Raw genomic sequence first — 23642 nt, forward strand, 5'->3', positions numbered from 1 at the left:
TACTTTGCATACTTTGTCTATCACAGTCAAGTAGCCTGGAACATCACCCCCACGATAAACGAGAGCTTACTATTTCTCTAATTTATCTTTTTTCCAAATTTCAATGAATTCCACATGATTTCCCTTGGCCATTCTGATGGAAATCTTTTTTGTGACATTTATTTATTGAACATGTAAAAATGAGGAAAAGATCATGAGCTAATTCAATGTCATCGTTTGCCGCACAGCCACCCCCCAGAGTGCCACCCATTTTAGAGGAATTTCACCCATCTTCAAAGACCCACAGAATATTGTGTTCTATGGATATATAAACATGGAACCTACCAAAAGAAAGATTTGACTCTCTTCTTTTATCAGAAGAAAAAAGTTTATTTCTACCATTTGTTATGCTTACTAATCTGCAGTAGAACACAGACACATTTAACTGAAAATCCAGTTTCTGGGAAGAAAAAATTGTACACATAGATACACAATAGATAGATAGATAGATAGATAGATAATAGATACACATCTTCTAAAAAAAACATTCTGAAACAATTATTTTGATGGAAAAAAAGCGTATTCTAGTCTCGATAATTTTAACACGCATTTTAAAATGTATGAATGTTGTGCTATATGCAGGCAAGTGAATATGCGTGTGCATGTATGCAGGGCTGCGCGTGTGTGTGTGTGTGTGTGTGTGTGTGTGTGTGTGTGTGTGCCGCACTTCCACCCATAGAAGCATTCTTTTTTCAGTGTGGTAGATGGAAGCGATCTGGCTTGTGCAAGCGCACTTAACACAATACACAGCAGATTATTCAGCCCCACAAAATATGTTTTTGTTTTTTTGTTTGTTTTTTCAACAAACCGAGTTATAAATATGTTTTTGTTTTTTTAAACAAACCGAGTGTTAAAAGTCAGTGCCAAAAACGTTTGCAGGTCATTCGCTGACACCGGGAATTGTCCCAATCAACATGAGTGGTCACAGTCACAGCAATGGCATTTCTGAGGCGGGCCAAACCTGCGCAAACAGACAGTGGAATGAACCAATCGGCAAATAGCGGATGTGACGTCAGGAAAAAACATCTTTTGAAATATACGCTTTCAGTGCCGTCAGCTTCTGGGTTTTGAATGACTACCGTTATGTGTTTCTGCCATCTAAAACTGTGTTTTATGCTGAAAGAAAGAAATTATGGTCTCTCTGGCGCGTGATTTTGAATTTTATGAGGATGGACTTGCGCCACCAAAGAGTGACGTGACTCACGAAGAATACGTCACAGCAAATAAACGAATTTAATTGCATGGTTCAAGGGTCATACTACTGAACATATGCACATGTGTGAATGAGGTCTCAAGGGAGCCATATTCACTCTTTGGACCCAACGGAGCCCACCTGGGTCTCCCAGCCCTTCCAGCTGTTTTCCCTCCCGTTCCCGTACTTGTCTCCTCCCTCCGGGGGGGAAACAAAAAAACAACTCTCCATCTGCATCTATCACTCTGCTGCACATTTAACATGCACTTACTCATGCTGTGAAGCAAATGACGAACGAGCCTGTTCTACTCATAACAGTGGTTGTGGTCCACTAGAACAATGTTTTGGGAGTGCACCAGGAGTGGAGCAGATAAAATTTCCATATAAGGCACGAGGACACTCTTAAAGCTGCTTGGCTCTCTCGCAGCTGGCTTACATCATCAACTTTTCCCCCGTTTGTTGCTACCGACCTCCAAAGCACCTTGTGACATATACGCACACAAATGTACTAAATAATGTAGTTGGTACCTGAACATCTATAGAGTGAATGGTTTATTGATGGTAATACGTTCAAAAATGAAATACAGTACCGGAGTAAGTGAAAACGACGTGTGAGAAACTGGGCGTGAGCTGAGGCTGACAGCAGCTTTTGAGTTTGTATGCTTGGTTTATAATCTCCCGGCATCCAACAAATGACTGAAACGTGCAAAGGTTACTGAAGCTCTCCTTTCCCACATGTGAGGGTATTACCATCAGTAATTACCATATACACTGAGGCCACACATTCACGCTACAACATGTTCATAGTTTATTTTTATTTTTATTTTTGGGGGGGTCGGGGGCGGTTGGCTATCCTCTGTTATTCTGCTGCAGAAAATTCACCTTTCACAATTTTTGTGCTCGGGTGAAGGCGCCATCTTCTGGCATTTTGGTATCAAACAACTCTGTTGAAGTTGTTTGACGAATTTCATTTCGACAAAAAATATATATTTTTGGCCATCCTGTGGCATCTTGGTGTCGAGGAACTATGTTGACTTGAGGAGTTTCGTTCAGACAAAAAAAAAATATATATATATTTTTTTTCTTCCAAGTTTGTAATTCAAAACCTTTTCAATGGGGGAGGCATCAATTCCTTAATTCTCTTTACTTTGCCTTTTGTGGCAGGGCTCATTCCCAACTGCCTGTGAAAAGAAGTTTTACTGTACTGTTAAAAACAACAACAACAACAACAAGAAAAAAAACTACTGCTTCATTTTCCTGAGTGAGCATCCCAACAAGACCCCAGATCAAGCAGGAGATGGATTGAGAGGGTGAGGATTTGGAATAAAAGAGCGTGAACAGAGCTGATAAGACGCTCGGCAGAGGAAGTGTCATTCGCAGTCAGTCCCCATTGGACCCCCCGCCAGCCCCCACTCCTCCACCCCGGTGTCCCGCTCTTCCCCTGCTCCAGGATGTACGCTCGTGTGGGAATACCCGAGGAATGTGGCCTCCTTTGTTTTTATTGTGTGATAGGCTGCCGGTTGGCGGTCATCTGGATGCGTGATGAGCTACAGGCTTGCAGAGTGTGACTGCAGACCACACTTTACCGGTTAGACCATCCTATCGGGAGCGGTGGGAGAGGGGTTCACGAATAGAGACCCTTGTTGGCAGGGGAACTCATTCTGGTCAAAATACTTTGCATCCAATCCAGAGAGAAAGCTAAACATACATGCAATCTTCCAAATAGAAGAGTGTTTCTCTTTCCAAGTAGCATCCCGCCCTCCCCCAAAGTAAATTCTAATCTTATGAAAACAGTCAAAATTCTGAAGAGAATAGTTAAGATTTCCCCAAGATAAAAGTTTAGAAAATAATGTTCCGTTTACCACACGAGGGAAAGTCAACATTTGCTAGGTTTAATCTAACAACAAAGTTTCAAGAAGTGCTGCAATTTCATGAAAAATAGGTGCATTTTTTTAAAAAACAAAACAGACATAATATTACAATGTCTTTGGAATGAGAATATAAGATTGAGAAAATAAACATTTTATGGTAATGGTGTAATGTGCAATATAGATATTGATTTTCAAAATCGACTTAAAGTTATTTCAAAAAGAGAATAGTCATTGTTTTCCCAAGTTGCCATTGTCAGATCCAGTGCGCCACCAGACAACGCACGCGGGTAAAATAATTAAACCCCAATGAGCGGGCGACAATATGTTCGTGGAGCTCATGTAGCAAGACCAGGGATAATGCAACTTTTATGGAGGAGGGGGCTGTTACTCATCAGCGCTACTTGGGGGGCACATAGGACCGCACACTTCCGAACCAGTTGTATAACAAAAATGGCATTGCTGCAAAACATATCAAGATTAATTCCAGGAACTTTTATGTGCAATATTTTGACAAAACACAACTGTATTTTTTAAAATATTATCCTGTCATGTTTTCCAACACGACAATCAAATCCCCAACGAATAGGCTGGCTCACTCACCTGTGTGAACAGCAATTAAATTGGTCCTGGATGCGTCCATCACAAGTCACTATGCACAGTTGAAACACTTTTAAGCGTTAAATAAATCCGTGTTTTGGGAGGACAACATTTTTTAAATGCCCATGCACTTCAAACGAACTGTCATCGCTGCAGGGGGAAAAAAACAATCACCGTTGTTTGCATACTTCTGAGATCGATGTTGTTGGACAATGACACACTCTTCTTCATAATTCTAGCCTGGGGGTTGGAGGCACTGATGAGCGATGTCTGCTTTCTTGTGGTTAACACTGGTATTACATCTTCCAATGGCTGAGCAACAGTATATTTTTATTTTCAGAAATTAATCGGGGGGCCAGTCCGAGAGTAGGCGAAGGACCCTAATTGCCCATCACTGATCTAGCTGTTTTTGTCAATATATATTTTTGTAAATATATTTTTAAATGGGATTATATTTTACAAAATTAAAACAAGCAAACACTTGACCCTTATTGGGATTCACACCCCATCCTCCAGCCCCTTGAGAAGGACAATGCACAAATTGATACATAGTTTTTTCTACACTGTTTGTCTATGTGTGGCCTGCCATTGGCTGGCATCCAGTTTGGGGGGGGGGGGGTGCGTACCCCCCCCCCCCCCCCCGCTCCTGGCCGAAGATGGCTGGAATAGGCTCAATTTTAGTAATGTTATGGAAGAAGTAATATAAATGGGAAAATTGTGTTTTTAAAGACACTAGTAATTATTTTCCAACTCCAAGGAGAAAGGTAGAATTATTCTCAAAAGTTGTATTATTTTGAGAAATATTTCCATTCCATTCCAACCCAAAATGTATTTTTTCTCTAATATGTTTTACTTTATATTGGACTGGTAGTCCATCAATTTCTTTCCAGCATAGTTCAAGTACTCATTTGTAAAATCCCACAAAAGGGACAAATATTTTGACTTTCAAGTTAAAATCCCACAGAGCATACAAAACCTTTTTTTATTCGTCCCCAAAACAAACCAAACACTTTTGGTTTTCATTGACAATTTCCGACAAGTAGCGCAAACTGGAGATAAACGTGTTGCACCGGTACTCAGCACACTACCTGAGCAAAACAAAAACAAGGCAAAGTGCTGGTAAACATATGCAAACGCCAAGAAAAAAAAACAAACAAACACTCCACACTCATCGCACTTAAAATTGAGTGTACAAAGACACAAATCTGTACAAGGATGAGGAGGCTGACAGACGGAATCAAATGTGCTTTCATTTCGGGGATGTTTCGTTCTCAGTCAGGACCGGAACAGGTGAGTCAAAACGGGGTGGCGCACTTGAAACAAAAGTGAGGTGCCAGTAAAGACGGAGCACGTTATTCTGCAACAATGCAACTTGTGTGAAAAGGAAACTTAAGAAGCACATTAACACACAGCAAAAGGACATCAATTCACCTGCACCAAAAAACAAAACAAACAAAAAAAACGTTGTAAAAACATTCCAACCACGGGGAAAATTAACCATCAAGTCATCGATTGTTAATTTGCTCATGTTTTTTTTTTTAATGGATGAAGAAATCTCTCTCTGAATGTTTTGGACTCCTATTCCCGTGCCAATGTCACATTTAGTACGATAATTGTCGTGATGTCATATTAGCCTTCTCTAGACAGCAAACTAGTCGAGACAAAATCGACAGCACCTCTGCTGGTTTCAGTCTCTTGACTTTACTTTTCTTTTTTTTTTTTTAAAGAAAACAAAAGTAACAATGTTTCTTGACGAGAAATGGTTCTAATCCCTTCTACTGTAATATGGATGTTGGTCTTCGCCGATGTCAAGTTGTTCTTCTGTGTTTAAGTCATAATAAGAGAATGAAGTTGCACTTTATGGGAAAAAAAACTGTCTTATAAAAATCAATAGTAAATAATATTTACGGGAATTATTTTATGCTTTAATGTGTTCTTTAGACAATAAAGTAGTGGATAGTGAATCAGTACTGACAGATTTTAAAATGACAAAAGTTTAATTATTTGAGAAATAAGTCCTTTAATACTACAGGGAAAAAAAAGTTGTAAAAAGCTTGTCATTTTTCTGATTCTTTTGTCACAGTGTGGATGTAGGCCACTACTGACATCACGTTGGATTTCTTTAGACAGCAAATTGGTTGAGAGTGAATTAAGAGTGCCTCGGCTTATCACAGCTATATAGTGCTCTCCATGTTCAAGACATCAGCAATCTACTCGACACAATTGACCAAATTCTGAACAATCAAATAAGTGTTATGTTGTTCAAACCTCGCAAGGGCAGAGTGAGAAGAGTTTTGGTTAGGCAAAAGCAGCAAAAAAGGAAGCAAAATATTCAAATCCTCCACCTCAAAGTTTTGTTTGATTGAGTTCTGACATGGAGGTGACACTGCGGTCAGTCACACAGGAAACCGACGAGGCAGACGACCTCACATCCTGTCTGAGCTTTTGAAAGAGGCACTTCCTCCTAAAGAGGAGAAGAAGACATTCTGAAAAGTTCAAGTTTTTTTTTTTTTCTGGAAACGAAAGAAAAATCTCTTTGGACGAAAAATACATTCAACGACAACAGCAAAAGCTTCAAGTGAATAAAAGCAAAGCCATTCGTAAGAAAAGCGAGTGTTACTTCAAAAAAATCCACTCCGGGGTGTTGTGCTTGATTTTACACAACAGTCAATGCTACATAAAGATTCATTATTGGAAAAGATGTATAACGGGTTGTCGATGGGCTAGAAGACCTTTTTTTTTTCTCTCTTTTTTTTTAACCCTTGGGCTGTATTTTCTTGGGGCGAAGTGAAAGGTAGGAAGAGTTAACAGTGGAATCCCTAAAGTCAAAGGAAGACACAATTAAAATGAAAATGAAATTGTGACTTCAAGTACTTGCATTGTACAGTTAATAAAAGTCAAGTTAGACCCAGGGTTATTTCTCCTCCCCTAATTTCCTGTGGGTACGGACCTTAGATATTCCACTGTACTGTCCCCAATAATCAAATCAATGTGATTGAGTAGTGTAGTGTGTGTGCCAAAACTGGAGTCCGACTACACCCCTCTGCAAGTCACTGTACACTTTTGTTCGCAATCACGGCTTCTTGGAGCCGGCTTTGGCTTTTGCGTCGGGCGCCGCTGGCGCCTTGATGTGGGTCATCTCCACATCGGTGAGTACATCAGGCGGGAGGCAGGAGCGCATGCGCTCGATTGTCTTCTGGTGGGCCGACCTCTCTTGCTCCAGTGTGCGGATCACGTGCTTCATTTTGCTCTCGCGGGAAAGGAAGTTCTCCACGTTGGTTTCCAGGGTTTGGATCTTCTGCCGGGCCGCCTGGTTAAAACATCACAGAAGGATAGTGTTCTTTCATATTTCCATCCATCCATCCATTCATCCATCCATCCATCCATCCATTTCGCTTAGCACTTCTCCTTATTAGGGTTGCGGATGATCTGGAACCAAGCTGCCCAAATTGTGAATTATGAAAATTGAATGCAAAAAAATATATATATAAAAACCTACAGTATTAAGTGTTCCTTACTACCATAAGATGATTATGAATTTCAACATGTTCATACAGGGTACACATTGGGTGTCTTATAAGTCATTGTTGTATCATTAAATATTACTGTCAACAATATGATACTGTACTTCCCAAATCCCACTGTAATATAATTGGAATATATTTGATATTTACCAATTTTGGGGGGAATCAAGCATGGGAGTTGTCAACTGGATAACCACAACACTAATAGGTGGCCTTTCATGATTATTATAATCACAAAAATGTAAACATACACAGTATTAAATATTTCAAATGACAAATGAAATAAAACTAATGTCATGGCAAATCTAACAGGATTTAGTATAATAATCCTTGACAAATATCTGAAAACTGACATTTTTGGAAGAGTTGAATCCAGAACTTGTCAACTATGAGACAGACTTGCAAACCACAATAACAGCATACTGCTACTATATTGCATCAGTTAGTAGTGATTATAAAAGCGCTCAATTAATTCAGTGACAAATTACTGCTCTGAACATGCGCTGCCTTTATTTTTTTTAAAGTTTTGTGACACTGCCATCTACAGGAAATCTGAGACCTTACACCTTTCCACCAACAGCCACCAACTCAAACGCATGCTGTTTACCTGAAGTTTCTCCAGCAGTTCCATATTCTGCTTCTTCAGCTGCGCATTGGTCTTCTCCAACTTGTCCAGGCGCTCCGAGTCGTCGGGCGTAGCGCCACCTTCTGCCACCTCATCCTGCAGCACATGGTACTCCACCTCGTATGCATGCAGCTGCTTGGAGATGTCCATCTCCGTCACCTGGCGACCAGCAATGTGTTACTGTGAGACACTCAACAGTACAGTGCGTTGAGTGATTAACCAGGAATTTAGTATAGAGCGGGTTCTTATTTATGGTTGATTTGTCAGATATAAGGCTTTGGGACCCATTCCAGTAATTACTTTTGTTTACACTTGTATGGCAGTAAATCAAAAAACAAACAAAACAAAATAAAAGTAAAATGTGACTTAAACATTGCCTGTAAAGTTAATGCAAGTTTTATGATTGTGACCTTGGAACAGGATAATAAATACAGTTTTCAGTTTGGGGGGGAAAAAAAATAAGACAATACATGTTAAAAACCTTTGATCAATATCCCCTCTAAACTGTGTGCTGAAGCAACGGCTAACTGCTTTTACCCTCTGAGTGTCCATGGTGACGCTAGTCGGCACATTACATTCGACGACGTACTACACTCATTCCTTCCATTTCCACCTCAGTTGAATCTACAAACAGGACATCACACCATTCCCACTTCCCTTACAGATTCGATAGCGCAACCGAAGGTGCACACTTGGTTGTTCTACTCTAGTTAGAAGCATACATTGACACACATACATTCACCACTGACCAGGCGCTGCAGGCGACATGTGGACGGCTCCACTCGGGAAGTCCAAACATGGGCGTAGTTTACAAGCCTATTAATTGAGGCTCTTTTGCGCGTGTCAGAGGTCAGGTGCGTTGAAATTTTGGTGTTTTATTAAATGCCATTTTTCATGAGTAGACAATGTGGGACCATATTTGTATAGAGACTTAATTAATTATGCTTAAAACGACTTGTGTGCAAAAAGTAAAGTAACCGATTACGGCAGATTTTTCTTGTCACAAATCTCTATTCATTGATCATGTTCTTTTTTTTTAATATCGATTTGATTTTTTTATTTTATAACATCTACATCATGTGACTTATGATAGAAGATTTTGAACAGGTGTGACACGGGTTTGGTGGCCGCCACATGCATGTCTTGTGCTCCTCACCATGGTGTGAGGAATGCTTAGGACATTTATGTGAAAGCTCATGAGACGCATAAAAAATGAGAGGGAATATTGATTTTTGACCATTATTAACTTTGCAGGAAAACTCAAATGAAGCAAACAGTAGTAGGAGACACCCAAGACGTCCCACCTTGGCAATGGTTTGCTCCATCTGAATCTGAGTGAGGCTGGGAAGAGTTGTCTTCAGGTAGTCCACAATGCTCTCAAAGCTATCGCACCCCACTATCTCCCCCTGGTGGCTGCTCAGCAGGCACAGGGCTACTTTGAAGATGACCTCCGTGCCCTGGACAAATAGAAAGTCTGCCAAAAAACACAACACAAAACATAAGAGGTGTCACAAGTACTCACACTGTACATAAGTACAAAACCTTGTTCCCATAGCTTTGCTAAAGTTGTGAGCTGAACAACCATCCATCCATCCATTATCTGAACTGCATACATTCCCAAATTAGATAATGATAACAACTAACAAAAACATAATGAGGTCGTATGTACTTTTTCAGAGTAAAAATATTTTTTTTGACAAAGTAAGGAGTAAAACAGCCTTCTCTGTCAACTTTCCTTTGCTTCACGACAGTCTCTATTTTAGAAATGGGCTAGAAAAGGCCACACAAGGTTCATGCAGCAAGCGGTGCGTTTGGAAATACACTCTGATGCCTAACGCGACTCTTGAGAGTGGTGTGTTTGGAGAGGCGGAGCATGTTCGGAGTCTATTTCCTAAAGCACCAGAGACCATAGCCAAAGGTCTGCTACCACCTTCTCGTGATATATAAAGTAGCTTTATTTGTAAATATGCATTTTCTACTGTTGGTGGACAGTGCTAATGGGCCACACATTATTAATTTTATGCCAGACGCTGTGGACCAGTGGAAATTTGAACATGGGACGTATTTTCGTCATGCCTGGCTTAAGCCAATACCATCCATCCATTCATTTTTTAATCCGCTTATCCTCATGAGGGTCGTGGTCACGCTGGAGCCTATCCCAGCTGTCTTTGGGCAGTCGCAGGGGTACACCCTGAACCGGTTGCCAGCCACTCGTAGTGAACACAAAGATGAACAACCATCCACGCTCACACTCACACCAAGGGACAATTTGGAGTGTTCCATTAACCTGCCATGCATGTTATGCATGTTTTTGGAAAGTGGGAGGAAACCGGAGAAATCCCACAAAGGCACAGGAAGAAACATGCAAACTACCCACAGGAAGCCTGGAGCCGGAATCGAAACCTGCACCTTTGCACAGTGAGGTTGACGCGCAAACCATTCGACCACCGTGTCGCCCAGTCAAAACCATGTCTCATCTTAAAATATTGCTTTGGTGCCATCTTGTGGAATCATTAGGCCAAATAACAAGACTGAACTCAGGGAAGAAGCTCAATGTACAGTACAGTTCGTAAGGCCATAGCCTTGTCTAATAGAAAAAAGTGCTGAGTTGCCATCTTGTGGCATTTACAGGCAACGACAAACCTTTTTGGGTGGAAGCCAATTAGTCTTTGTTTATAAATTCACAGAGTAACCCTGTACTTTTGTGACTTTCCACTCCCGCACAACAGTAAGCATGAGTAGCATAGTGAAGCTACAATTAGATTAGTAATTAAAACAGCGTACCAAAGATGCGCGAGACAAAGCCGAGGGGGAACTGCGAGGCAAAGAGCGTGAGGAACCACGGCGCGGCGTACAGGCTTGGGGAGATTTCGTACACCTCCAGGTGATTGTACAAGTCACGGTGGTAGTCGTGCAGCAGTCTGGAGAGCTGGTACATCTGGATCTATGCACCACACACACACACACACACACACACACACACACACACATTACAAAATGGGCTGCAACGCAGAAAAATAAACATTTGGATCTGTAAAGGGCAGATTAAAGGGAACAATGCGTGCTATTGTAGCCGCTCGCTGAGCAGTCCCAAGCAGGAGAGGCTTGCTGAGGCACGCACCGTGCTTGCTTTCCCTGCATTGCATTAGAATAAGTCACCCTGATGATAAAAACACACAAGAAAGGTATGAAAATGCCGTTTACCGTCCCGCACAGGTAGCTTGTGTCCTCACAGACGTTAAACAGGAAGTTGTGCTGGCGTTAAACATTAGCGTGCCAGCTGATATTTTCACAGCCCCCACAAATGTTAGCTGATGTTTAAACAAGACAGCTTACTAGCCAGCTTAAAGGTGTGGTCACTCATAGGAAGGTGAACAAATGTTTGCAGCTTCATGAGATAGGCACGCACTGTATACTGTACTACTACCCAGTGACTGCAGTCAGGAAAAGAAAAGAAGCACTTTAGTTTTCGTACAGTGGAATTTCAAACTAGTATTTTTTTTGCAAATACAGCTCATAGTGCAAACCATCCTACTATGTCATCAATTAATACTAGCAATATATTTATTATAATAGCCACAATAATTATACAATACACACTACAGTACAGCATATAGATTTTTTTTTTCAATTTCTGTTTTTATGACTTTAAAAAAAAATCTGATCCAAATCTCTAAATGGTTTATCAAGGTGTATTGTTGTGTTTGTGAGAAGAACTGTGTAGAGCAGGGGTGCCCAAACTTTTTGGATCGAAGATCTACTTTTCGATCAACTAACCTCCCGGGATCTACCCTTACCGGCGCGCGCACACACGCACGCGCACGCACGCCATGATGAGAAACAGCCTGAAACTGAGGCATGCAACGCACTTTTGCAGCCTGTTAACTATCGTAGCTCACACGTACCGTTTTAAAGTGCTTCCCTGGGCCCTCCTAGATTCCTATTCTTTGCCCGTGCCCTCGGTGAATTGTACACGAAGCAAACTGAATGAGAATAATGACGATAAAAGATAGAGCGCAACAGTTCTGATCACAAGCAGCAATTGCAGACTGCTGAGAGCTAACAACTTCCGGTGACGTAATCACGCGCCACCGTAAATTCAAGATTTACCTGCTTTATTTTATTTTTTAAATATTTTTTGGGTGAAAATGAGACTGATCAGATGATTAGGGTGCAGTGTACATTAACACAAAAAATATATTACTAACATGTACAAAGACACACAAATGGTTATTTGTTTTTTTTCTCCTCGACACTCCTCGGATCTACTTGGGACCTGTCTTAGATCTACAGGTAGATCAGGATCGACCTAGTGGGCACCCCTGGTGTAGAGAATGGATGGGTGGTAGGGGTATGTATCCTTGAGGACTTGATTGCATGAAAAGAACAGCAGCAAAACATTCTCTTTTAAAATAAGTCATGAAAAGTCATGAAAAGAGTAAGAATGAAACACATCCATTGCTGCATAAGGTGCAATGAGTCAACACACACTTCCTTTCGCTTCTATTGATGATGCACAGGTTTCCACGGTGACAAACTTGCAAATCAACCCGTGGTGACCCGTTGATAAAAAATAAATTTGTGGCGCGCTCACTTGCAGAGAGATCATGTCGGGCTTGTATTGGCGTCTGATGCCGAGGTCATACATGAGGAACTTGAGCATGTCGAAGGCCTGCTCCTCGCTCATGTGCAGCAGCAGCACGCCAGCCACGAAGCTGACTCCCTGACAGTAGCCCACCTGCATGCACAAGCGACATCAAATAACAGTCATTCATTCATTCACATATTATATTATTATAGGGGCAACCATTAATTGGCTACTAACCATCAAATTAATCAATAATTATTTTTGATCATCTTTGTGACTGGGAGGCACTATAATGTCATGCAGACGTCAACTAAGAATAGTGCTCCTTCTTCAAACAGTCCTACTTTGAGTGACATACAAGTCATATAAGTCACTATTCGCAGAGGATCAAGAATATATGTCCGTGAGTATTGTTATACAACACCTGTCTACATGTGTTTGCTTCATTGTTTGTGTTCAACCATGAGTGCTTCAAAAAACCATGGCTAGCAGTGATGAGCGTTACCATGTCAACTGCGTTGCACTGTGTGTTCGCATCATGCTCAGCAGACTTTTATAAGGCAAAGAAAGTGGTGGTTTCAAATACATGTGTAATTCTCTGTGTTCTACGTTTAGTTTCACTGTAAACCTCAACTGGGATTGGCAATAAAGAGCTTGAAGTGTCTTTTTTTTGAAGAATTCTTCACTTTCTGTAATAGTGATGCTTGTCCTGACGTGAGCTTTTTTTTTCTCTTTATAAATATAACCCTACTTGTGGAGTAAATGTACCTCCGTGTCCAGCAGAGAGTAGGCTTTGAGCAGGTTATAAAGGGAAAGTTGTCCAGCACCCAATTGGGCTGAGAAGTACTCGAGGTTGGGGAAGGTCCGACCTGAGACAAGACAGGTGATGATGCATGACGCTCCACCGTTTCCTCTGCAACGTGTGCCGTTAATGGCCTTTACGCACCTAAATCCACTAGAATGGCATGCTGCTGTGCGGTGAGCTGCTTCAACAGATCCCGGTATGGCGTGTCGTTAGCTGGCTGGCGCTGAGGATGTCTGCGACACAAGCGGTGCTGGTGGCAGAGCAGCAACCACACCTCCCCGCGCCGACTTTTGGGAACGCCTGTGCACAAAGACATTTAATGCGGCATATTGGTGGGCCCTACAGGGAATGTGCCAGAGTAAAAGTGGAATGAGCATATAACGCCACACTTGGGTATTTATCTTTTCCCCATCAAAATTAAAATGTGACCTTAAAATCTCTCTCGCTCTCTCTCTCTCTCTCTCTCTCAATACATGTAAACATATTTCTGTATAATTTTATGTTTCATGCACAGTTCTTTGGTGCAGTGGTGGCTGTTGCGATATGAATAAAGTTGAGTTGACTTAAATTGACTTCAGCACGTGCAAGAAAGTGACTTTGTTTTGCCATTTTAAAGGTGGGAATAAGGCAGCATAGTCACGCAAAATAGCAGACATTCAAAATGTTTTCATGAAAAACGTGGAGCATTTCCAATACAGAATTAAGATTTTAGCTCCAATTTTTTTTTCTGAAAATCATGTTTAAAACTCATTCAGTACCAGACAATTCTGGACCAAGTCTGAAAAGTCGTTTAAAAACGTCTTTGGGAGTGAATGAGTTAAAAGGGTGTGAATGGGGAAGAATGGGTGTGCCAGCTCCAAAGGCCAATTAGCGAAAAGCTCAAATTATTGCAACCAACAAATACAGCTGAGATGTTGGAAGGGAACATGGGGCTTCCGCGATTAGGCAGTGCTCCCTTCTGCCAATTAAAAAAAATTTGGCTTTCATAAATGAATCTGTTTAGAATCGGTTTTCCTCTCAATTTTCCAAACGATCACTCGAATAATCACCATTTACCGACTCAATTTTTAAGATCGACACAACAGAAATGGTCAAAACCTTTTTACAGCCTTAAGAAAAAAAAAATCATCATACGGTCGAGATTCCATCACTTCTTTTTTGATGACTCACCTTGGCCGAGTGCGCGGTATAGGTCTTCCTGGTCCTGCCGCACTGTAGTTCTGCCTGGTGCCGTCAGTTTTTTCTCCCACAATGCCTGCACCTCCTGGGAGTCGGGGCCAACTTCCTGGTAGCTCAGCTTCATCTTGCGAATGTGCAGCTCATCCCGACTCGCTGAGTAGAAAGAAATAGTGTACGTGGAGTCATATATGCCAGTCAAGTCGCTTTGCATTTAATGTTTGCGCCCATTTTCTGCACACCAGAAAATAAAAAGAGCACAGACACGAACCAACAGTCGCACACAGTGGAACCTCTAAAGTCAAAATTTGACCCGTATTTCTGGGAAGATGCTAGACTGAAAATTCCAACTTTTCCAGACAATAAAACTCTTTTCTTTAAATATTGAAAGTACATTCAGTTCAGTTCATGCACATTTTTTTATCATACAATTTTACTCTCACAAAATGACTGTATAACTAGATTTCAATAATAGTCATTACAATCCAACATTATGATCATCAAACCTTTTCTCATTCTTTAATAAAATTACTACTGAATAAAAAAAACTACCTGTTGCAATACTTCATCTTGACTATCAGACGATCATAATTTTTTCTTGTGGAATATCAACTTTTATTTTGTATTTTTCTGTTAAAGTAGTAATATTACAACTTTATTTTGTCAAGAATTTCAAAATGACAGAAAACAATATTCAAATAGGTCAAAAGTCCCAATGTTACTCTTGAGGATTTGCCTGTATGGTTTAGTTTGACACGTTGCAACCCTGAGCCATAGAGCTTCCACTGTGTCAAGATGGATGCCATCCCTGACACATTTCAACATGAATCACCACTGGAAGACCCTTTGGACAAGGAAAGCCACAACACAGTAAAGAACCAAATAAACACCATCAGCTGTTATGCTTGAGGCCACCATATGACCGAAAAGAACATTGTACACTGCGTACAGGACGGCAACAAGAGAACTGAAGAGCTCAGGTGAATAATGAACCCAAAGCCATGCAAAAAAAGAAAATTAATAAATCTCTGAGAGCTTTGTTGATGCTGCTTACCTTCTATTGAAACGTTATTCACAGCATTGGTGTCAAAAACAAACAAACCAAAAAAAAAAAAAAAGACGTATTGGTGTTTTACAAACAGCAGAACAAAATACACAGAAAGTGAATGGAATTAAAATATCGTTTGCATGTGTTTCTATCCATTTGCACCAATAATACGAATACTGTATTTAAATAGTGGCAGGCGGTGTTTATTTACTCAGCTGAAGTGCAGAGAAAGCCAGACGTTTATTTGTGGAAGTGCTTCTTTAGAATACTACGATATTTCCTAGAGGCACCAGGTATGTATTTACTCAAGTATTGACGTTGATTGCAAGGGAGGAATCTGAATTTTTCTTCAGTTGTAGTTCACCTCACACATTGAAAACTGCTGGAAAACCGGTGCTGAAGTCCCCCAAAGTAGACTCATAAACAATATTCAGGGTATTTCGTTGCTGGCTTTTAGGGGGCAAAATGTTTCACAAAATATTCCGCTGAGGTAACTGTGTTTTGAGGATGTCCCTTGGCAGGAAAGTGATACCACACCCTTTAAACTACTTTGCATGTTTGGGACTAAGACTTTGGCATGTGTGAACGTGGCACACACAAACACACACACACACGCACACACGCTCTATAAATACAGCAGGATGTGGACTTCTTCACAAAAACAGCAGGGATGTCACCAGCTGTGCTATTTACGCACATGCTAATGGCTGAGGCAAGAGGTTCCATTCAACACAGCGCAAATGCACAGTGAGGATTAAAATGTCTCCACAGCGCTGTTCAAACGCTGGGTTTTTATAATGTAACAAAATGAGACCGAGATCAATCCTTCCATCCATCCATTTTCCGATCCGCTTATCCACACAAGGGTCGCGGGGGTTGCAGGAGCCGATCCCAGCCGTCTTCGGGTAGTAGGCGGGGGACGCCCTGAACCGGTTGCCAGCCAATCGCAGGGCACATAGAGACGAACAACCGTCCGCGCTCACACTCACACCGGGGGACAATTTGGAGTGTTCAATCAGCCTGCCATGCATGTTTTTGGAATGTGGGAGGAAACCGAGTTACCCAGAGAAACCCACGCAGGCCCAGGGGAGAACATGCAAACTCCACACAGGGAGGCCGGAGCTGGAATTGAACCCGGTACCTCTGCACTGTGAAGTCAACGCGCTCACCACTGTTCGCCAATCTTTTTGCAACTGAGAGCTACTTCTTGGGTATTGATCAATGTGAAGCTTGATACACCCTTGTCACATAAGACATGTTCTGAAATTACTTTTCATAATGTTGCTGTAAAAAAGTCAGTTCGGGGTAAGCGGTGTTGAAAATAGACAGAGGGATGGATAATGTTACTGTTGGAAATGTTCATCTCACATCTCATAATTAGGAAACATCAACAAGCGACACTTTATTCCTACAAATCTCTGTCAGTGTTTTCATTTTAAAACACTTACTTTTACAACATTACAATAAAATCACAATGTCCCATCACTGGTGAGCTATTTTTAGAACAGGCCCTCGGGCTACTCATGTGGGCCTCGAGAACATCACGTTGGTGAGTCCTGTTCTAGTACTTTGTAGGTCCTCATGTTCTTTATATTGCAAAAATATGACATTTGAACATGGATAATTTGACTTTGTATTACCATTGGATGTCCAACAATGGGCCCATTGTGATGGTCACATGACTTATAAAGATTATCATCGGTGTTTCAACTGAAGAGAAGACGAGGGACATTGGTTCAGAAATATTTACCCTCGAGCCTCTGGTTCTCCTTCTCCATACGCAGCAAGAGGATCTGCTGGCGGACTGCGGTTTTCCACAGGGTCCGGTAGTCGGCCCCTGTCCTCTTGGGCCGAGCCCCGCCACCACTTAGAGGGTCCACGCTCGAATGTGGGCCGCGAGGGGACAGCGGCAACAGCTCCCTGTTATCTGACTGGTCTAAAAGCATCAAGGAAAAAGGACAAAAACTAAAAATTGAACCCGTCTGAGGAATTGTGATCGACAAACCCAATTCCAATGAGGCTGGGACATTGTGTTCAACATCAATGAAAACATAATACAATGATTTGCAAGTCATGTTCAACCTATATTTAAGTGAATACACTACAAAAACAGCATATTTAATGTTCAAACTGATAAAGGTTATTTTGTTTGAGTAAATATGATTTATCTCTGTAGTAATGCAACATTTTGTTGTTGAAATTGCGACATTAGTGTCTTCAAACAAAGGTCAAAATCTTGGAAAATGTTATTATGAGATTCGAAGTCCTGGTAAAATGTTAACTCAATGTTCAACAAACATATCGATTCTGCTTAAAAACGTGACTTTGTCCTTGTAATAGTGCAGCTTTATTGGAAAAGTATTTTTTTCTCATCATTTATAACTTCTGTCAATTTCATGATCACGGCAAAATTGTGACTATTTGCATAATATTTCCACTTCATATTATCATCTTAGAAACATCCACCGGCTCCGCTCTTCTCTCACTCCTCAGTCCACTGCTATACTTGTTCATACCCTCGTCACCTCGCGACTGGATTACTGTAATTCCCTCCTGCTCGGTCTCCCTCAAAAAACCCTCCATAAGCTTCAGCTGGTCCAAAATTCAGCCGCCCGCATTATCACACTCACACCATACATAAACCAGATTACACCTGTCCTCCAACATCTCCACTGGCTCCCCATTTTACACCGCATTCAATATAAAATCCTGCTCCTCACATTCAAATCCATCCATAACCTAGCCCCTCCATACCTATCTGACCTCATCCATATTCCTACACCTGTCCGCTCTCTTCGTTCCTCCTCCTCTCTGTCCCCCCTGCTCGCCTCGTCACCATGGGAAACAGAGCCTTCAGTCGCTCTGCTCCCCAGCTCTGGAACACACTCCCCGCTGACCTTCGTAATACAGACTCATTAACACATTTCAAATCCAGCCTCAAAACACATCTGTTTAGACAAGCCTATTCACTCGGACCATAAAGCCATTATTTTTATTTATTTATTTTTTGTTGTATTTTTTCTTATTTTATTTGATGCTGTTTTTAACATTGTATTCGTGATTTTAACTGCTTGTTGTAAGGTGTCCTTCAGTTTCTAGAAAGGCGCCCGCCCACAAATAAAATGTATTATTATTATTATTATTCATAATGATGAAAATACAACTGCATTATTGGAAGTTGGAGGGGCATTACTGATGACTTATTCGATGGAAGAGTCGTTAAGAGAATCAATTCTAAAACGATTCAATAATGACAGCCCTACCTGCGAACACAGCACCGACTTAGCTTTCTTCAGGGATCGTAAATGTTGCAAATATGTGCGCCGACAAATTTCACCTGTCGCAAACATTGTTTCTTTTCACCAAGAAATGTCTTCAAATTTTCTTCAGCGAAATCTCAATATTCGCCATGTTTGCAAGCATTCGTTGCTGACTAAGATACCAGCTTTAAGCAACAGTTAAGTGAACTCTGCACCTTATGTATTTATTTTATTTTTTTTAGGGTTTCAGAGTGATTGACGAGACCTGACGGGTGCATGGAGCTCTTGCTCATGGGCGAGGCGACCCTCAGGAAAATCTTCTGTCTCCACGACACCCTACGCGGACACGGGGACGGTCCGCTCACTGAGTCGCTGCTGCAGCCTGACAGCGTCCTTTTCCTGCCTTCACCATTACTGCGTCACGCCCACGCACACACACACACACACACACACACGCGCACACACACACGCACACACACAAAATTAGTGTTATGTTACAAGGACATCAGCAAATGGAAACGCACACAGATGAAACTACAAGAGTTAATACAATTGTGCTGAGTGATAAACATCCCCCCCACCCACCCTCAAAAAAACACGTGGCAGCTATTAGATATGTTAATGAAGCAAACAGCCACAGCTAGGAAAAACACAGTTGGAGTCAGCGAAGCGTTTGTAGAAAGAAAGCATTCATCATGTCAATGAATCCTTTCTGGGTTATTATTTATTCTATTGTCATAAGGTGATTAGTGCAGATCCACGCACATCCTTGCCACTTTCAATTCACTTTTGCACAGAGGAACACATTTAGAGCACCGTTGCTTTCGCTTCCTTTACCCGGGTCCTCTTTCCCAATTGCTAACTCTTGTTAATTCATTCATTCATCTTCCGAACCGCTTGATCCTCACTAGGGTCGCGGGGGGTGCTGGAGCCTATCCCAGCTGTCTCCGGGCAATAGGCGGTGGGTGACACCCTGAATCAGTTGCCAGCCAATCGCAGGGCACACAGAGACGAACAACCATCCACGCTCACACTCACACCTAGGGACAATATAGAGTGTTCAATCAGCCTGCCACGCATATTTTTTTTGGAATGTGGGAGGAAACCGGAGCACCCGGAGAAAACCCACGCAGGCCCGGGGAGAACATGCAAACTCCACACAGGGAGGCCGGAGCTGGAATTGAACTCGGTACCTCTGCACTGTGAAGCCGACGTGCTAACCACTGGACTACCGGGCCTCTTGTTAATTACCCTTTCAAAAAGTTTTTATTTATGGTAGTGGTGGTTGTGTAGATTTTGTGTTGGGGAAAAATATAAATCATTTCACAAAAGATTTCACAGTTCTAATTTTTGGAGAATAAAGTATTTTTGGTGGTATTTTGTTAAGTTGTAATGAAGTTGTACTGTTCCACTCATCAGGTTGTCATGTGATGAGAATAAAGCTGGAACAAAAAGTTCTATTTTAGTGCAGCCCGTGAACCACATGAGTTGCCCAGTGGCCTGTTCTAAAAGTAGCTCACCAGTAATGGGACATTGTGATTTCCTCGGCATGTTGTAGAAGTGATCATTTGAAAAGACATCTGCAGAGATTTCTAGAAATAGATCTTGCATATTGATATTCGTTTTCCAAACTTGCTGCATTATTGTTGGCAATTATGTGACAAGTCATGACCATTATAAGTGTTTTCACATAGAATAATATCAGTAATTGTATTAATGAATTAATAATTACATTACTGAAGGTATTTTGAGCAAATTTGTTATTTCAGAAGTGGGCCCTCGCATTTAATCAGCCCCCAAGAAGCAGACTTGACTTTTGTCGAATCGTATAATTTTTTTCCCCTCATAATTTCAACTTCATTCTCATGAAAAACTCTTTTCTACATACAGGGCTTACTTTTCTCCTGATATTACAACTTTATTTTCAAAAAAAAAAAAAGACATTCATTCTTGGAAAATTGCAACCTTTTCCCCTGTTACAAATTATTATGATTTTATTCCCAGGATAATCAACTATTCTTGTAACATTTCAACTGCATTGTTTTCAAATGAAAATGTTTTCCTCGTATTTTAATTTTGGCTTCATTACCTTTTCTCATAAATGGTTGATAATATTCTGGGAAAATGATTTTTTTGTTCCACTTAAAAAATAATAATTTTATTGGAAGAAAGCGACTTGAAAAAGAATCCAACTTTCTTCGAAACTTCAAACTTTTGTGTTGTACAGTAACAGGTGCAGAGATTACCATTTTACCTCTGCAATGACAGCACTTCCAAAAACATTTTGACTCTAATTTTGCAAAATGTTGACTTTATTTTATCCAATATTCACTCACAGTTTCTGATAGTTAAAATGGGGGATTGGGGGGGGGGGGGGGGGGTCATGATTTATTCAATGAAATGATAAGGACGATCCTCACAGTGTGGAAGTGACATTTCACAACGATGTGCTCGAACGAATCCGATTAATAATGTAAACATTAACCTTTTCTTTCCGCCAAAGCGGGCAACCACGCTTCAGTTGAGTGCCGCCACGCTCAATGACACGCCTGTTCCTGCGCCAGCTTGAATTACAAATGTGACACAGTGACAAAAAGCTCCAAATCGGGTTATGTATTTAGTTTGGCCATGCAGAGAAGAGACCTCCGCAGCCACATGCAAGCACGACAGCGTCCCCTTCTACTTTGGAACGAGACAGGAAGAGGGTGTGAGGGTTCTCACTGCTGATGGGCAGGAAAAGAAGAAAAAATAAAATAAAAGCTGGGTGTTAAAAGGTTTGGTCAGCCAACATTTTAAACATTTACTGTTAACCCAGCATCAAAAAAAAAAGAAAAATATCATCATCCTGTCACCTCTTGATGCTCCCACTGTCCGTCAGCGAGCTCAGGGAGCCCAGCGAGCCCAGCGAGCCCAATGAGCCCTGGTAAATGCTCTTCAGGAAAGTGGGAGCGGAGAAGGAGGAGGAAGAGGAGGAGGGGAGGCTGAAGGACTGGCTCTCCGAGACACTGCGCGTTCTCGACACGACCACAGGACTGCGTGAGCCCCCCCCCGCACATGGAAAACAAACACGTTATGCACTTGTGGAAGGGGAGGGGAAGTGAAGGGAGGGGGTGCACGCTCAGGAACGCGCAAAGCATTTGTTTAGAGGGGTGGGATCAAAGTGCTGCAAATAATATAAATAGAGGACAATGTCGATGTGCTTCATATTTAGTTTAACAAGTAAGCTTTCATCAAATGTCAACTACTACTACTTCTGTGCTGTATAAACAAAAATAAACAACAAAAACCTGATTCTTTTAGAGTTTTTATTTGCTTTAAATTCTAATATATATATATATTTTTTTTTTCTAATGGGTGCAACAATGTTTGAAAATGTAAGCATTACTAATGCTATTAAAGTGTTTTGGATCATAGTTTTGGGTATATTTATGGTTTAAACTACTAATACAGGCAATCATAACACTGTTTTGGGAAGTTTCAATAATTGCAGGTAAAGGGATACACAGAACTTTTACCTGTTTCTTGTGTGTGTAACAAGTCCAATGAATAAGACTAACTTGTAGGCTTTCCTCAAGGTCATTTTATGCGTTCAAACCCGTGGCTAACAGTCAGCGTTCACGTTACACTACCTGCTTTGTAACGCTTCCAAGGTGGCCGAATGTTGCCTGCGCAGAGGTGCCTGCTTGGCCGAGTTGCCCGTCTGGCCCTCAAAGGAGATGCGCTTCTTCACGGGCGGGTGGCTGAAGGTGTGAGCGCGCCGGCGGAACTGCTGGCTTGCTTCGGGGTCGTCGTCTGGGAAAGGAGGCGGGGAAGCCGGCGGAGAGACACCCGTGGGTTCCTCATCCTGCTGCGGAAGATGAGATGTGATGTCATGTTCTGTGTTGAATAATATATTTTCTCATTGAGGCTATTGTTTACACATTAAAAAAAAGAATAATTGAGCCTCGAGCTGAACCCGTGGATTACCACAACAACAGCAAGCGCCGTACAGTTCATACAATCTGTCAGATGAATTCAAGTGTGGGTTATTGTATCTCATCGAATAATGGCCTCCCTCTCAGAGACAATGTGCATCGATGACTCCAAAATAGTTTCAGCATTTGAACGCTGTTGCTCACCAAAACAGCAGCACCTATCGAGGAATGTAAACAGTCTCTCTGATTAGCTACAAGCGTGCAGACCCTTTGCAGCTAGAAAAAAAACGAGAGGGTCTATCTTATTTATTTTTTGTCCTTTTCAAATTGCTGCTGTGCCCCAATTGCTCGATGGGGGGACCATCTCAAATAGACAGCTCTCTTTTCCCATCAGAAAAAAATGGGTGTTACAAAACAAAAAGTAAGTACCATACTTCCTCAAACGGCCCAAATGCATCACCGTGTATATCATTCACAATGCCTCCCACAAATGCATGACTCCCTTTTTCTTAGCATAAAAAAGAGTTAGTACCTGTAATCTCAGTTTATAGACACGATTTTTCCACACACAAAGGTCTAACTGCTAAGCTCGTTTCAACTCTAATGCCAACCAAAAGAGCAGCACCTACCAAAGAATATAATCAGTTTCTGTGCTCAATTAAAACACGGTGTACCTCTTCTCCTATTAATGATAAGTGCTGCGTTCCTGCAAGAAGTGCCCATTCCTAAACTAGACAACGTGGCCTAATAAGAGGCTGGGTGTGTAATCCGTGTTTGAAAAATAAACAACGTCCTCCCAAAAAAGCTACAGCCTGAAGAAATAGGTACTGCAATGCTGAACTATCTCAGTTCATCGACGCAATTGTTGACACATTACAAATTGCTGAGCCCATCTGATCTTCATTGCTCACCGGTACAGCAGCACCTACTGACGAATGCAAAGAGCCTCATGGATGAATAAGCGTGGAGTCTTTTCTCAAGTTCACTACGCAGTATAAAACAT

The 23642-nt window shown here is 41.5% G+C and overlaps 1 protein-coding gene across 2 annotated transcripts in view; it reads right to left on the reverse strand.

The window, feature by feature from the left end:
• Positions 1 to 4662: 4662 nt before the first annotated feature.
• tbc1d4 (TBC1 domain family, member 4) overlaps positions 4663 to 23642 on the reverse strand; it is a 39549-nt gene continuing 20569 nt past the window's right edge. Inside the window, exons 12-23 of one of the 2 annotated variants that reach the window (XM_086123209.1) lie at positions 22355 to 22572; positions 21578 to 21757; positions 18991 to 19139; positions 17216 to 17401; positions 14412 to 14573; positions 13383 to 13541; positions 13205 to 13305; positions 12443 to 12586; positions 10633 to 10792; positions 9153 to 9322; positions 7831 to 8007; positions 4663 to 7009 (exon numbers count right to left, since the gene is read on the reverse strand). In XM_086123209.1, the coding sequence (XP_085979335.1) occupies positions 6773 to 7009; positions 7831 to 8007; positions 9153 to 9322; positions 10633 to 10792; positions 12443 to 12586; positions 13205 to 13305; positions 13383 to 13541; positions 14412 to 14573; positions 17216 to 17401; positions 18991 to 19139; positions 21578 to 21757; positions 22355 to 22572 (2043 nt within the window). In that variant the 3' untranslated portion in view covers positions 4663 to 6772. The remainder of the gene's footprint in view (positions 7010 to 7830; positions 8008 to 9152; positions 9323 to 10632; positions 10793 to 12442; positions 12587 to 13204; positions 13306 to 13382; positions 13542 to 14411; positions 14574 to 17215; positions 17402 to 18990; positions 19140 to 21577; positions 21758 to 22354; positions 22573 to 23642) is intronic. The other variant, XM_086123210.1, reaches the window with a different exon arrangement.

This window comes from Hippocampus guttulatus, chromosome 11 (assembly GCF_054856545.1).
Source record: "Hippocampus guttulatus isolate MCC_2025c chromosome 11, RoL_Hgut_1.0, whole genome shotgun sequence".
Taxonomy (NCBI): Eukaryota; Metazoa; Chordata; class Actinopteri; order Syngnathiformes; family Syngnathidae; genus Hippocampus; species Hippocampus guttulatus.